The sequence below is a fragment of the Opisthocomus hoazin genome, chromosome 5, assembly GCF_030867145.1.
Source record: "Opisthocomus hoazin isolate bOpiHoa1 chromosome 5, bOpiHoa1.hap1, whole genome shotgun sequence".
In the NCBI taxonomy this organism is placed as follows: Eukaryota; Metazoa; Chordata; class Aves; order Opisthocomiformes; family Opisthocomidae; genus Opisthocomus; species Opisthocomus hoazin.
This window is the reverse complement of record NC_134418.1, coordinates 47,417,250-47,431,621: the sequence shown is the minus strand read 5'-3', so window position 1 is coordinate 47,431,621 and position 14,372 is coordinate 47,417,250. Positions and strand designations below refer to the sequence as shown.

The 14,372-nt window shown below is 36.9% G+C and overlaps 1 protein-coding gene across 1 annotated transcript in view; it reads left to right on the top strand.

Moving 5' to 3' along the window:
- Nucleotides 1-14,372, top strand: part of IQCM (IQ motif containing M) — a 108,953-nt gene that overhangs the window by 26,292 nt on the left and 68,289 nt on the right. The window contains 2 exon segments of the mRNA XM_075422097.1: nucleotides 2,073-2,168; nucleotides 11,572-11,635. Coding sequence (XP_075278212.1) covers nucleotides 2,073-2,168; nucleotides 11,572-11,635 — 160 coding nt within the window.

Sequence of the window (14,372 nt, the reverse complement as noted above, 5' to 3'; positions counted from 1 at the left end):
CCCTGGCTGCCAAGAAAGCCAATGGAATCCTGGGGTGCATCAAGAAGAGTGTGGCCAGCAGGATGAGGGAGGTTCTCCTTCCCCTCTACACTGCCCTAGTGAGGCCTCATCTGGAGTACTGTGTCCAGTTCTGGGCTCCCGAGTTCAAGAAAGATGAAGAGCTACTGGAGAGAGTCCAGCGGAGGGCTACAAGGATGATGAGGGGACTGGAGCATCTGCCCTACGAGGAGAGGCTGAGGGAGCTGGGCTTGTTCAGCCTGAAGAAGAGAAGGCTGTGAGGGGACCTAATAAATGCTTATAAATATCTGCAGGGTGGGTGTCAGGAGGATGGGGCCAAGCTCTTTTCAGTGGTGCCCAGTGACAGGACAAGGGGCAATGGGCACAAACTGAGGCACAGGAAGTTCCATCTGAACATGAGGAAGAACTTCTTCCCTCTGAGGGTGACAGAGCCCTGGCCCAGGCTGCCCAGGGAGGTTGTGGAGTCTCCTTCTCTGGAGATATTCAAGACCCGCCTGGATAAGGTCCTGTGCAGCCTGCTGTAGGTAACCCTGCTTCGGCAGGAGAGTTGGACTAGATGACCCACAGAGGTCCCTTCCAACCCCTACTATTCTGTGATTCTGTGATCATGTGCTCCCTTGTTCCTAACAGAAAACCAAAAGGGATTTTTAAAAGAGAAAAGAAACCCCCATACTTTTCACTAAAATTGCAATTACTTTTTGAGATAATTTTAAAATGAAATTTTTGATACTAAAATGTAATAATATCAAGAATAACTAAAATCCTTATTAAATGTAATACTAAAATGTGCTAGTGACATTAAACTTCATGACTGAAGACTAGCCAATCTAGAGAGGAGAAGGACCTCTCTTAATTGGAGATTTCTCTGTATGGTTTCCAATCAAAATTTTCTCAGAAGTGTTTAGTGTGTGCTATTTTTGGAAAATGAGTCCTGGACGAGAAGGACCATTGACCTGTTTTCAGTAAGACAGCTGCTGTTGTTATGTATGTAATAGGAAAAACTGGCACGATGAAGATTTTCCCTGGTGTTGCAATGTATTCACTGCAGTCAAGGTTGTATTTTCTTTTTGACATCTAGAGCTAAAAATTCATTCTCCCTTCAGAGTCAAAACTATTGCAGTATGGGTTAAGTGTGTTACCATTTCAAATGTGTGTTATTATTTACAGGACATAATGAGCACTACCATCGAATGGAATAACTGCTTACAGTCATTCATTTGCACAAAAACGTTAGATGATCTAATTGTTTTTGAGAATTTTGTAGATAAGTGCTTTATCTTACAATGTAACCTGGCAATTCATGATTTTAGGTAATGCATGCATTTTCATTAAATAAGATTGTATAGGAACCAGGAATTCAACACAGATGAAGCTGATAGGGAAGGTTTTTCTTAGAAAATAATGTAATGTATGTGTATTTTACCATTCAGAGTATTTTGAAGATGGAGTATATTATCACAGGAAGAACCAAGTTGTCACTTGGCACAAGGCACTCATACTGACTGTGGAGGAGCTGTAGTTTGATAAGAATTCAGACTGGCTCTTTAAAATACCTTCAAAAGCAGCCCTGTTCCTGGTTTCAGCCCTGATCTGCAAAGAGGTGTACTGGTTAGGTATTTTTCCGGAGATGAAAGAACAGTAAGTCTTGCAGCCAACACGCTTGAAGAGAAGAACAGGAAACTATGCTAATTCTTCCCATGGTAAAGTGGATGCAAGAATGCAGAGCTGCTTTTATGCCTCTCTGTGAAGGATATCTGAATATAAATTAAGCTTTTTATTTTTGCTTTAAAAATACTTGTGGGACTGCATTAAAAGCTATGCAATGAGGTGCGGACTTTAAGATCTTGCTGGTGTTGTTGTCATTGATCTAGATGGTGAGCTTGAGAATATTTAAAGTAATTTATGGAAACTGCTGACTGACCCAGTAGGAAGCAGATGTCAACTCCGCTTCTGGGAACTGAAGCTACTAATTCATTAGCTTGAATACAAATAATAATGTGAAGTTATTTGGATAAACGACATATTTTTCAAAAACACACCGATCTTCCCAACAGGCATAGTATACCAGGATTGGAGAGGCGTGATTGCACCAAATCCTGTGAAGGACTATAGCTAAACAAGGCAAAAAACCATGAAGGGCAAGGAGGTATGTAAAATGACCAAGTCTTGGTCAGGAATGATCATCTGTGTGTACATTAGAAATTCATGCATTTTAGTAATGAACTTTGCTTGCTGCATTACTGATCTATAATATAAACAATGTTGTTATCAAAACAGGGGAACAAAGTTTATAGCTGGGGCAGTAGCCAAGATTTTGGGTCCAGAAAATTCTCAGCTTACCAGATATCCTTACATGATTGTGAGTACTGTGCTCTACCCATTACTGTGGACACAGCAGTGCTTTAGTATTGGTGCACTACCATAAGTAAAACTTCCATGACTATTAATCTATTGCATTACGTACGTAGGTATGACATATTACATACAGACCGTCATATAAAAAACATGTCCCTGTTTTAAACTAAACCGAACAGTACATCTAGATTTCGGGAGTACGCAGACTTTTAAATGCTGATAGTCACCATGTCCTAGAGAACACAGACTAATGTCAGAATTGAAATAACTTTCTCTAGGTATACCCTTTCTTTAAGAAGAGGGAGAGATAGACTGATATTTAATTTCGAGTATTTGCATTTTCATGGCATGGCTATCTCGTTGTTTCACCAACTTGATTTTTACAACATACTGTCCAGAAATATAAGCTTTTTTCCCCAGTGGGCTAATAAAGCTAAAATTATTTGACCTAGCCTCATGTAACATAAGGCAGAATCTGGATAATTTAAATTAACATACCTTTAGAGCTATTAAAAAAAATATTTTATGAAAAATACTAAACACTGCAAAGAGCAAAGATTCTCAAATTCATCTAGTTAAAATGAGGTAAAACTCAGAAAGCAACATTTAACAAAACTTTACACAACATTTAGAAACTATGTGGTTTTGAGGTACAAAGATTAAATGTTAAAAGTAATTTAAGGTAGAAAGCAGCTGTTGGAGGTAACTTCCCTACTTCAAGTTTTCTGTTTGACCTTAGAACTCAGTAGATCCTACTATTTAATAAAATATTTTGAAACACATTTTAGCCTGTTGGAAGAACTTGTGAAGACTGAAAGGCTTGCAAGAAACAAAAGTGGAAGTTTTCTTTTTTCTTTAAATATTTCTTTCATTCTCTATCTGTGAATAAAGCAGAATATAAAACAAGAGAGAGACTTTGATATCTTAAATTGAGTTGGATGGGATTCTGGATAGTGGCCGCTGAAATTCCAGCACCTCTTCAGCTGAGAGATGTTATCCCTAAAAGCGTCTTATAATGATAGTTACTTTTAAATGAGTTATCCTTAGAGAGATACAGTCAGATAATTGTTCTCTGAATTATTTGGAAAACACTATGAACCTAGCCTTTGTATAAACAAGAACTTTTCTTTCTGTACTGTATTTCACTTATCTTTGTAAATTGTCCTAACAGTCAGTTAATTCATAAAGAAAGTGATTTTGGACTAATAAGGGTACTTTCACCTAATGAATCCGTGACCTTGCTGTAGGTTACTGTGCTGTTCACATGTTTATTAAGCACTAGTTTTCATCTAGTTAATTTTTTTTTTTCTCCCACTACTTCCATGGAAAAAACAGCTCTTGTCTCCTTTGGTGGTCAGAAACCTTCAGTTTTCATCCTGAATTTAGGCAAGGCCAGTTTGTACTTACTCTTTATTTTGTTAACATTGCCCTTTGGTTTTATAGCTCTTGTTTCTTCTTGACTTTTTACACCCACTCCTGCCTGAATCAATTGTGTCCACTGTCAGCCTTTGCCTTTCTGGTCTGAAAGAGGTGAAACTACTTTTTCCTCTCATATGAGACACTCTTCATTGCCTTAATTGTCCTAGCAGCCATTTCTCTGCGCTTCAGCCAGTCAGAATGCACCTTCCTGGAATGCAGAGTGACCACAGTGATACTGGCTATAACAATTAACAGAGTAGCATTAAGCTTTTCCTTGTCTAATATTTCTAAGATCAAATTTACTTCTACTCAGCTATGGCTTATTGTTATACTGGCAAATGCTGAGACATCCAGGTCTTCCTCACTCTACCATTATCTCTGACTAAAAAACTTGTATAGAATTTCTTCTCATTAATCAGTTTATAAACTTGCACTTTTACTGTCACTCTTTCTGTAGCTCCAGTCTATAATATCATGCAGTTCTTCTTTTCCTATATGATGTTTTGATCTTCCAGGTTTATTGGTGCTTTACTCCAACTATTTGTCACTTCCCTGGTACGCTCTTATTTTATGCTGCATACTAACAGAAGTATTATTATGTTTACCAGTGACACAGATTTTGGAAGAAATCCACCAACGATGTCCTCTTAGCCCCTAGTTTCTTGTTTAGATCAATGGACCACTCACTCTCCTTTATTCAGCTTCTTATCCACCTTACAAATAATGAGAAGCCACAGCTAGGAACTAAATCAGTTAGAATTGGTTTAATGTAAAAAAAATTGCATAGCTAAGAAATTAATTTTTTACTGTATTTGAAAAAAATAGGTTTGAAAGGGTAAATAACTGCATACCTATGCATACTAAACAACTCATGCTTGTATTTTGATATTTACTGTAGTTTTCCATCTTAAATTTTGTATTTTACAGGTGTCCTGTCAGAAATTATCTGCAAATTGATAACTCATATTGTTGTTTTGGGTTTGAAAACTGTACTAGAAGGCGTGCTGTCGAAAGATCCCTTGGATGACAATTCATCAGTAAAGACACAGAGACTAAAATTTAGTTTACAGAATGGAACAGACTAATTGCAGATAAGGTTGTTTTGGTAATATACTATTGTATTCCCAAGTCTGTTGTCAACATTAATGGCATGCCCAAAGTGTCACATTTAGTCTCTGCCACAAGCTTAGACTGATGGTGACTAAAAGCAAAATGTAATATTCGGCCTTAAGAGTATTCTGATAATTGGAATGTCTTAGGAATTTATGTTAAGGTCATTTAAGCTGCAATAGAAGTGTTAACTGAAGAATCTGGTAGATGTAGGAAATGGCAGAGTGAAGTAACCCTTGCTAGCTGATGTTGTGCAAACCTTTCTGTGAAAGCCTTCCTGAGGAAGAGTGAAAAGTCCACAGACTACACCGACATTTCAAAAATAGTATGGAAAAAAAATAGAAAAAAGAGAAATAAAATCAGATGGGATGGAATTAGTGTCCTTGTCCATCTTTAGATCAAGAATAATGTTTGGAAGAAGAAGTATTGCTGAATGCAGTAAATTTTCAGCTTTGACGGCATGGAATAGTCTTAGGGAGTCTAGATAAAACAGGTTACCTCTTGCCTAGAGAGGCATGGGTTCATTAAGTCTAAGTTAAAATTTCATTTTATAGTTATTTGTAGTGTGTTGTTTCTAATCTTGCTTCAAATGCCGGATGTTATCTTTCATTAAATAAGGAGTTTCTTCATTATTAAATTTGCTTGGTGTTAAAGATGAGATAAGCATAGAATGCTGCTTCTATGGAATGAGCGAAAGGAAGGACTGAGTTTCATGAGTAGATGTTGCTGAGAAACTGTGTCCCAGGATGAGTTTAGGGAATGCAGGGAGTCAGAGTATCTCCTGCTACACTGCAAACACTTGCATTAAGAACAGGGACTGACTTTACTGTGTAGCGTCTATTGAAAAATGTTTTTCTTTTTAACAAGGGTAAGCCAGCATTTCCTCTATGAGGAGCAAATGACTGAGAAATATATCCTGACTTCAGGCAAATCCTGAAGCTCTACACCTGAGATATTCCCCCCCCTCGAAATGAGTTTCAATGGCATTTTTGTCAAGAAGAATTTCTCAGGCCTAGAATATCTGCTGTGGGGAGGAAAGGAGAAAACAGAAATTCTCACCCTCTCACGAAACCAAGCATGCAGAGGGGTTTTTGGGTAGGCTGTGAAAAAGTGAAGTTGAAATCACTTTGCTGATTCATTCAGGCCATTTTATTCAATATGAGTTTCTGGCATCACAAGTGAATGAAGCCTTAGCCACTGTGTAAAATCTCTTGATTTTGTTCTGCAACAAAACAAAACCAAACTTTAAAATCTTGAAATGTTACATGAAGTTATGAGTGATCCTGTAATGAACACATTATCCAAAGACAGGGCAGTACTCTTAATTGTATGGATAAATGTAGCTAAACTACCTTCTCGAAAGAGGCCTTGGTGATAGGCCTGTATTGCCAATGCAATTATGTTGTTTTTGCAACTAAATCTGAAGCACATCCTTTCAATTATTTGCAACATCAATTCAGCTTTCTATTTGCAATACCCATGTTCCTGGTAGGTAAGTTACCATGTAAACTTATGTGCTTGCTTCATGGCATTTTTGTTTAATTAAAGCCAGCTGCTATGTTTAATCTACCAAGAAGAAAAACTAACCTGGATTAAAATGCAGACAAGAAATTGGGAAGAAGAAGTAGAAAGCATGTCATGCACAAAGACATCTTTGTTACTGAACATTTCATGTGAAAGAAGATCACCTTGAAGAGTATTTCGATGTCTGATTGCATTTTCTTTAATGAGAAAAGGCAACAGAGATCACTGTAGCTTATGAGTCTGGATAAAACTGTGAGTGTGCTCAGAAAGTGTCTGTGCCTTTGCTTACATCTACACACAAAGGGTATTGTTGTTTCAGAATGGCTTTCATGTGTTCTCTGAAAAATTAACAGAAACAAAAAAGTGAGAGTGGTTCATTAAACTTTAAAATATGCTTAATAAAATCTTTCCCCAAAAGACACATGAGGAAGAATGGGTTATAGACAAGGTGTTATGTTATCGGAATGCCATTATTTTGAATTATTGATTTATTTTCCTTCGGAGGAGAGAGAATATAGCTGTGGTGTTCTAAGAGCTGAAGTCACTTGGTTTACTTGCAGTTTGCACTTTATTAGGGTTTTGCACTTGACCTAAGATAGCAGACAGTTATTTAAATTGAAAGCTCTTTCAAAGCTACCTGTGAATTAGCCATTTCTGCATTATGATTCAAGGCTGATAAAGAGTTCTACTGTTCATCATGTGAAGTGGTTCCATGGTTCAAATTCACCAGTTTAGACAGAATACCATAATAATCTGAATTGAACAAAATATGAAACATCCTTTTCCAGTCTGTCATCTCTGATTCACAAGAGAATGATCAGCTTCTATTCTTCCCATTGATGAATGATGCCAGTTTCAATGTTCCAGTGTGTAACTGTAGGTGTTTTTCCTGTGCTACCTCGTAGGCTTGGCAGAAACTCTTTGTAGGTGGTCCAAAACAACCTCTTTAATACACTTTACATTAATTCTTAAGATTAACCTTTACCACACTGTCTATTCTAAAGTAACAACCATTAAGCTCCTGATGTACTATGACAACTCTGTCATGCCATTCAAAATCACTTCATTGTTTCCTTGTGTTATTTCCTCTGTTTATATTCCTCTGTTGTCTCTCAATTTTTACTGCAATTGTGGATTATCTGAATAGTAATTGTCCTATACTTACTGTATTTAAGCAGTGTCCAGCATTATGAGGCACTGAGACCAAGACTAAGGTGTTGAGTTTCTGTGATGTGGTACCACTGAGTATAACAGATGAGCTGAATTTTTTCTCTGATTGCAACCTAGTCACCTCCTCCAGTCTTTCATGTGCACTCTTAGTCCATTTTTTTTCTGGGCTGCAGTGATCTGTGGTCTTATTGGAAAAGTTCTTTTTTTTTAACTTTGGGACAAAAGTCTTAGCAGTCTTTTGAGTCATCAGTCCTGCATTTCAGCTTATCCCGATTGCAGAAATGCTGGAAATATTACTTTCAGAAATTGCTGGAATTTTTAATATTATATTTTGAGTAATTTTTCATTCTTTTTGTAGATTAATATCATTATTATATCCATATATGTCCTGTCCTACTAAGAAAATTTAAAGCATTCACAAATAGATCTTGGGCCCTGTACAAAAAAGAAGCAGACTAGCAGAGCTAGTATGGAATAAATGAGTTTGCTACCCCTGATTCTGGAGTAGCTTTCCATGCAGACATTATTCTTAAATAAAAGTTTCTTTTATTCCAGAATAATTATTCTGCTCACAAAGCAGCACCAGCTCTGAGACAAAGCTGAGACTTCTAACACTTTGTAAGTTTATCTCTGAACTCCTGCTGTGCAGATGGCACAGTGGGCTGGGGAGCAGCAGGACTGGGAAGCAATATAGGATTTGGCAGGTTGGCGAAGAAGATAACAGGTGGCTTGTGAAGTGGAATGAAGGTCTTTATTGCAGGCCACCCTTGTCTCAGGCAGAATAAAACTTTGAATTCAAAGTGGGGAGGTAGCCTCACATGAAAGCATATGCAACCTATTGGACCACATACTGGAGACTTCAAAGGTAGTTTGGGAAGTAAAGTAAAAGAATTGTGAACTTTTGATTGGCCCTAGGTAGAAATTGGAAATCTAGAGGGAGGAATGACTGTTCAAAGGGTAGCTACACACTGACATGGTGGACCAGCACAAAGGGCAGTGGAAGAAAAATACTATATGAGGTCTTCAGATGAGATAGCTTGGATGTGTTTTGTTTTTTTGTTTTTTTTTTTCTCTCAGCAACCTTAGTGTACAGATTGCTGTAACAACCAATTAAATTCCTTTTGTAAGTGGGAGGCAGGAGAATGAACTCAATTGGCAAGTGGCTCATCATAGTGTGAAGCAGGAACAGCTTATTCCGAGTCTAACACATGCTTCACTGCACTGTTTTATGTGGAAGATTCTGAGAAGGTAAAGCCATTTGACTCCTTTGTTATAGCAGTGTGTCAAGTAGCTTGGCAAGTGCAAAGTGGAAAGAACCTCTATGTGTATTTCTCACCACCCGCTTTTCAGGGGTTGATGATACAATTTTCTGTATTGTTAAAAGGGAACATACTTCAAGCTATGTGTTCAACTTACTTTAAGAAAGTAAGGTAAAATATACCTTACTTAAGAAAGAATGTGTAATACTTAAGAAAGTAAGGTGAAAAATAGTTTTCACTCAGCTGTATTAAGCCTTATGGGTAGCAGTCTGCTAATCAAAGGTTTATCTTCTCAAAATGTTCATTTGTTGAAATGGACAATACCTGTAAGGGTTTGAAACTTGATTAATGAATATCAGAGATATTCAGAGATCTGGTCCTGGCACATACTGATCGCATGCATAGTAGGGTTTTAGTTTCTGTTGTCAGCTCATAATCAGAATCACATATTGATAAGCACAGCTGGAGAACCTTCAAGTCCTTTGGACAATGTCTTGATAGCATTTGGGAAATCTTGTGTGAATTACTAAGATACATTTGCAGCAACTTAGAAAGTTATCAACTATCTATCTTGTTCTGAATTCATACATTTATGCCCAGACATGTGCGAAGTCACTTACTGTAGTGCTGAATCTTTGCCCGGAAATTCATTTTTGGACAATGACTCCTTAGGTCTTATGCAGATAGTATGCTTATTGCACCTCTATGTCCACTCTTTTCTCATGTTTTCTCTCAGACAGCTGGTGTTAATATCCAGGCTGCATTAAAATGACTAGTAACGTCTCAATTGCACAAGAAGCGTGATATCATCTTCGTATTAAATCATAGATGGTAACTTTATTAGGCATTGGCTTGGCTTTAGAGCACATGAACTAAAATGTAGACTGCCTTTCAGCATATGACTTACATGCCTGACGGGGTTTCTAAATGGATGAATGGTGTTGATAAAATGATGGCTTTAGCCACCCTAGTTCTGGGAGGAGGAACTTGAGGACTCAAATCCATAGATCAAAGCCAGAAGTGAAGACCAAAATATAGCAAGCTAGTGTAAAAGCCAACCAAACTGGACAAGACTACTCAGTGGTGACACAGACCAAAGAACTGTACACCTGTAAAATGAGACACGAAATATGACTATTCCTGAGCATGGGCATGCATTTTAGCTCTCCGACTGGATAACAATTAATTGCACTGGTGGCTGATGATCCTAAAATATACAAGGGTGTGCAGAGTTAGGTCTTCTATTTGCATTAGCAATTGCTTGAAGTGCAGTAGCAGCTAGCATGTCAGGCATGCAGTCTTTCCTTCAGCTTATTCAATGTGTCAGGTCCTTAAGAGATAGGAAGACTCGTGAGACCAGCTGTAGCGCTGATAATCTAATTGGATTTTACTAAGAATATCAAAGTACCTGTGTAGCTGGCTGCTGATCAAGATAGAGTGCCTACTACATCCATAGTACACTCATGTCTTAAATATCACATGCCAGTCATACTGTCCTAAAAAGAATAGGAATCTAGAAGGTAGTGTATGGGATATCCACAGGTGTGGAATAGTTTCTGTCATAAAACAAACTAAATAATCTAGGTATCATCAGGTGGGAAAATGTTTCATGCTGTATTTACTGATAATGGAAATCACATAACATTTTACCATCCATTGATTCAGTATCATAAAATCTAGGTGACAGAGGTAACAGATCAGGAATAAAAATCTTGAAAGTAGGGCAAGGGCTAATAAAGAATAATACATATTGTTTTACTAGCTCAAGAACTGGGGGGGGGGGGGGCTGATGAAATTGTCAGGTAGCAAATTTAGAACAAAAATACAAAAATCTTTTTCATATAATGCATGATTGAATTGTGGATCTTGCAGCTACAGGTGTTGTAAAGTCTGAAAATAGAAAAGAGATCAAAAAGGGATTAGATAATGTGATCAATTTGATATCTGATTGGTTATTCAGTGGCCGTTAAAGGTAGAGATGCTGCCTCTAGCACAGTCACTAAATGCTGATAATTAGAAATGCCATGTTTCTTATGCCTGCCTATACTCCTCTGTTGGCTGTTGTTAACAAGAGCATATTGGGGTGGGTGATATTTTGATGTGATGTTAGATATCTGTTCTTTAACATGCTTTATTGCTGTGTTTCAGGAACACAGGGATTAAAATGGCAAGGACTTTGAGGGAGTTATAGTTACATGCTGCAGTTATATACTGGTTTGGTTGGTTGTTTTATTATTTTTTTTCCCCTGAGTCTTTTACAGATGATGGTATCCTTTCTAAGAGGTAGCCAGATCAGAAATGCATCACATGAAAAGCCAAACCCCCTGATCTATCCAAGTGATAGCAAATGTTTGTGGGTTTTGTGTTTTCATAATTCATTAAATGAAAACACTGTTAGAATTAGAAGGTAGCAGGACAGGGAGTAGTCATCAAGGAGGTGGAAAGAAGAAAGCAATGTTTACCCTTTTTGAACCTGTACATCTGAACTTAAAGCAAAGTATTGCTAGGTTTATTCCTAACATTTGCTGTTACTGATTAGGTTGGGTTCATTTTTTTGAACTTTTTAGTTTTGCTTAGTAAAGCAGTAAGTCCTATCTAAATTTAAGACCTTTTAAAGTATGTGTACAGTTCTTGAAATATATGGCAGTTATAAACTGTCTTAGATTTAACTAGCTAATTGACTAGGTCTTTCTTCTGTCTTTGCAGATTATGGTAGACTTCCAAGCCGACAAGAAGAAGAGTGCTGCATCAAGTGTTAAGTCAGAAAGGAGGAATATGAGGTGCTTTTCTCCTATTCATCTTTTGTAGAAATGGCAGCAGATGAAACTGATTTACTTATTTTCAAAATAATTTTTAAACATTTTTCTTTTGGAAATTAATACTGAAAACTGACAAAGGCATTAGAAAACATGAATAGGTCTTAGCCATCCATGTACACTATTTCAAAGTAGAATTCATAGATTCTCAAAGTCATTAAGTTGCAAAACCTGAGAATGGTGATTCTGGGTTCTTCTGTGTGATAAATGAGATCTGTTTGTTTGATCTCCCATTAACATCATTGCAGCCTCAGAAAACAAGGCAAATTTTAGTATCAGGCCCTCAGACCAACTAAACTGGGCCCACTGAAGTTGAAAACTGTGTCTTCCACTGGAAGTGAAAGCTGCTGCTGTGCCTGTCCTTATGGCTTGCCTTTATTTCTCCATGTTGTTTCACTGTCACATTTTGTCTTCCATGTATGTCCTGAGTGAATAATTTGGGAGGTATTTTTGAGTTTAATCAGTGTTTCATCATCTTTCTATTTTATGTCTGCATGAATTGTAATTAGCTGGTCGTCAAAATTCTACTCAGCCATACATTGATTATGTATATGCATATCTTCAGATTTTATTTGTAAAGTGATAAATTCTGGATTGAGAACATACTGACACTTATGAGTAATCATTGGGCTCCAGTTCAGCACTCCATCTGTATACAGCAAAACACTTAAGCATATGCTTAATTTTAACTTTAGCTCAGGGAAGCATGCAATTGCCTCCATCCAAATTCAGCATAACATTTTAAGTATATGCCTAACTTTAAGCATATCCTTAAGTCCTACTAAAGCTGAAATCAAACACATCCTTAAGTGTCTTAATGAATATGCATAATTACTGAATGAGGTTTGATGAAATAAACTCTATTGGCCATTAAAGAACAAGAAATACCTGGCCATGATTTCATTAATGTCCTACAGGCAGTGAAAACATAGCAGAGAATTAAAGCAATCTATTTGTTTCTTGAAATTCTAATAGCTGAACTGTGTACTATTGAAGATAAAGTATTTTATAAACCGTGGGAAAGTCTTTCTATCCCTTAAAGAAGACTGTATCAGTAGGAAATCAACATTTCATTCTCAGTGTTTCATCAAGGTCAGAATGTTCAATAAAATTCTGTTTCATTCTTTAAACAGGACATTTCAGGTAGTGTATCTAAGTCTGTTTAAAAATTACAAATCATAATGAGAGCGGAACTGGTTGCAGAAACTTACAAAGAAAATGAGTACACTGTATACAGGTGGTAAAGATGTTACGGCTTATAGCACGTTTTCCATGATTTTGTTTTATTTTCAGTGCTGAAGTGCTATATTCACATCACCATTCTTTGTTTCAGTCCATTTTCACTTTTGCTGCTTCAGCCTCTACAATTGTTCTGCACTATTTATGTGAAAAGCTCTTTGCACTTTTTATTTCAGATCCTCTTCTATTGCAGTTCATGAAGTCTTTCATAAAGTCTTTAACAGTAGACTGTTAATCCTTTACAGATTAATATGATTTCAGTGATAATCTTCTCATTTGTTGAATTTTTAAGACGTATAATCATTGAAGAAAGCACTTGATAGGTTTTCCATTAAAGTAATACAAAGCAGGTGGTATGTCTTTAATGTATGTCGGTAGCACTTCATGTTGCTCATTTATAAAATTAAATTTGCAGGTGAAGCAAGTAAGCCTAGGGTTAGTTACTGGTCTTTTCCCTTGGGTATTACAGTTCAAACCCAGTCAAGGAAAAAAAATTTTTCAGGGATTTGAGAACAAATCAGGTTTAGAATATCTGTTTCAATGCTCTTTTCACAACTCCGTTGCTACTTTTCGTCTGCAGTAGGGGTCAGCTTGGGTTCTGTCCTGAAACTGTAAATCATCAAGTTAAGTATATGGGGAAAAGCAGGGCATAGTTTAATATGTGAGATTTGCTTTCATGTAAATGGTATACAGGTGTTATTTCAGCTCTCTGTAGAAGACTAATTCTTGTCTTCATTTAAGTTAAATTTATGACTGAAATACTCTTCCCCAGATGGAACTGAAGTCTGTAAGTATCTCGTAATAAGGGCACACATATATCTCTTGCCATTAGGGGTTTTGGTTTGCTGTTGATGCCCAGCTCACAGTCCATGACTGTCCTTTTAATTCGAATTCTTTACCCTCTTTTTTGTCTTCTTTTTCCTCTGATATTTGCCATATTGAGTTATTTTTCATTTTACTGTTCTTTTATGCACATTGATAAAACAATAGATAGGAAGAGAAGGCACAAGTATTAAAATACAGTGATACCGAGTACTCTTGTAAACCACATTTTAGTTAAGATCTCAAAAACAATGCTTTGAAGTTAATATACAAACAGCAGAGATGCTTTTTAGCTAGAGGTGTGAAAAATATTCAGAGTTTATTAAAACCTCTATTTAAATGAATAGGTAGTAGGTGTGGTCTATCGTAGTAGGCTGAATTTTTGCTTTTATATGCCGAAAACTCGTAGATACGTCAGGCAGAAGGGAAAAGAAGCAGACACCACAACTGTTTATGAAAATCAGGTCCTGAACCTGGCAAACCTATAGCTGATTTTGTCACATATTTGCAGCTTTAAAATGATTTGGCCTTTGCAACAGCCAAAATAAGTGTCCTTTAATCACTTCCAACCTATTAACAGATGGGCAAACAGCTTTTGTAAACGGGGCATACAAAATACTCCAATATCAGCCAAAACTAA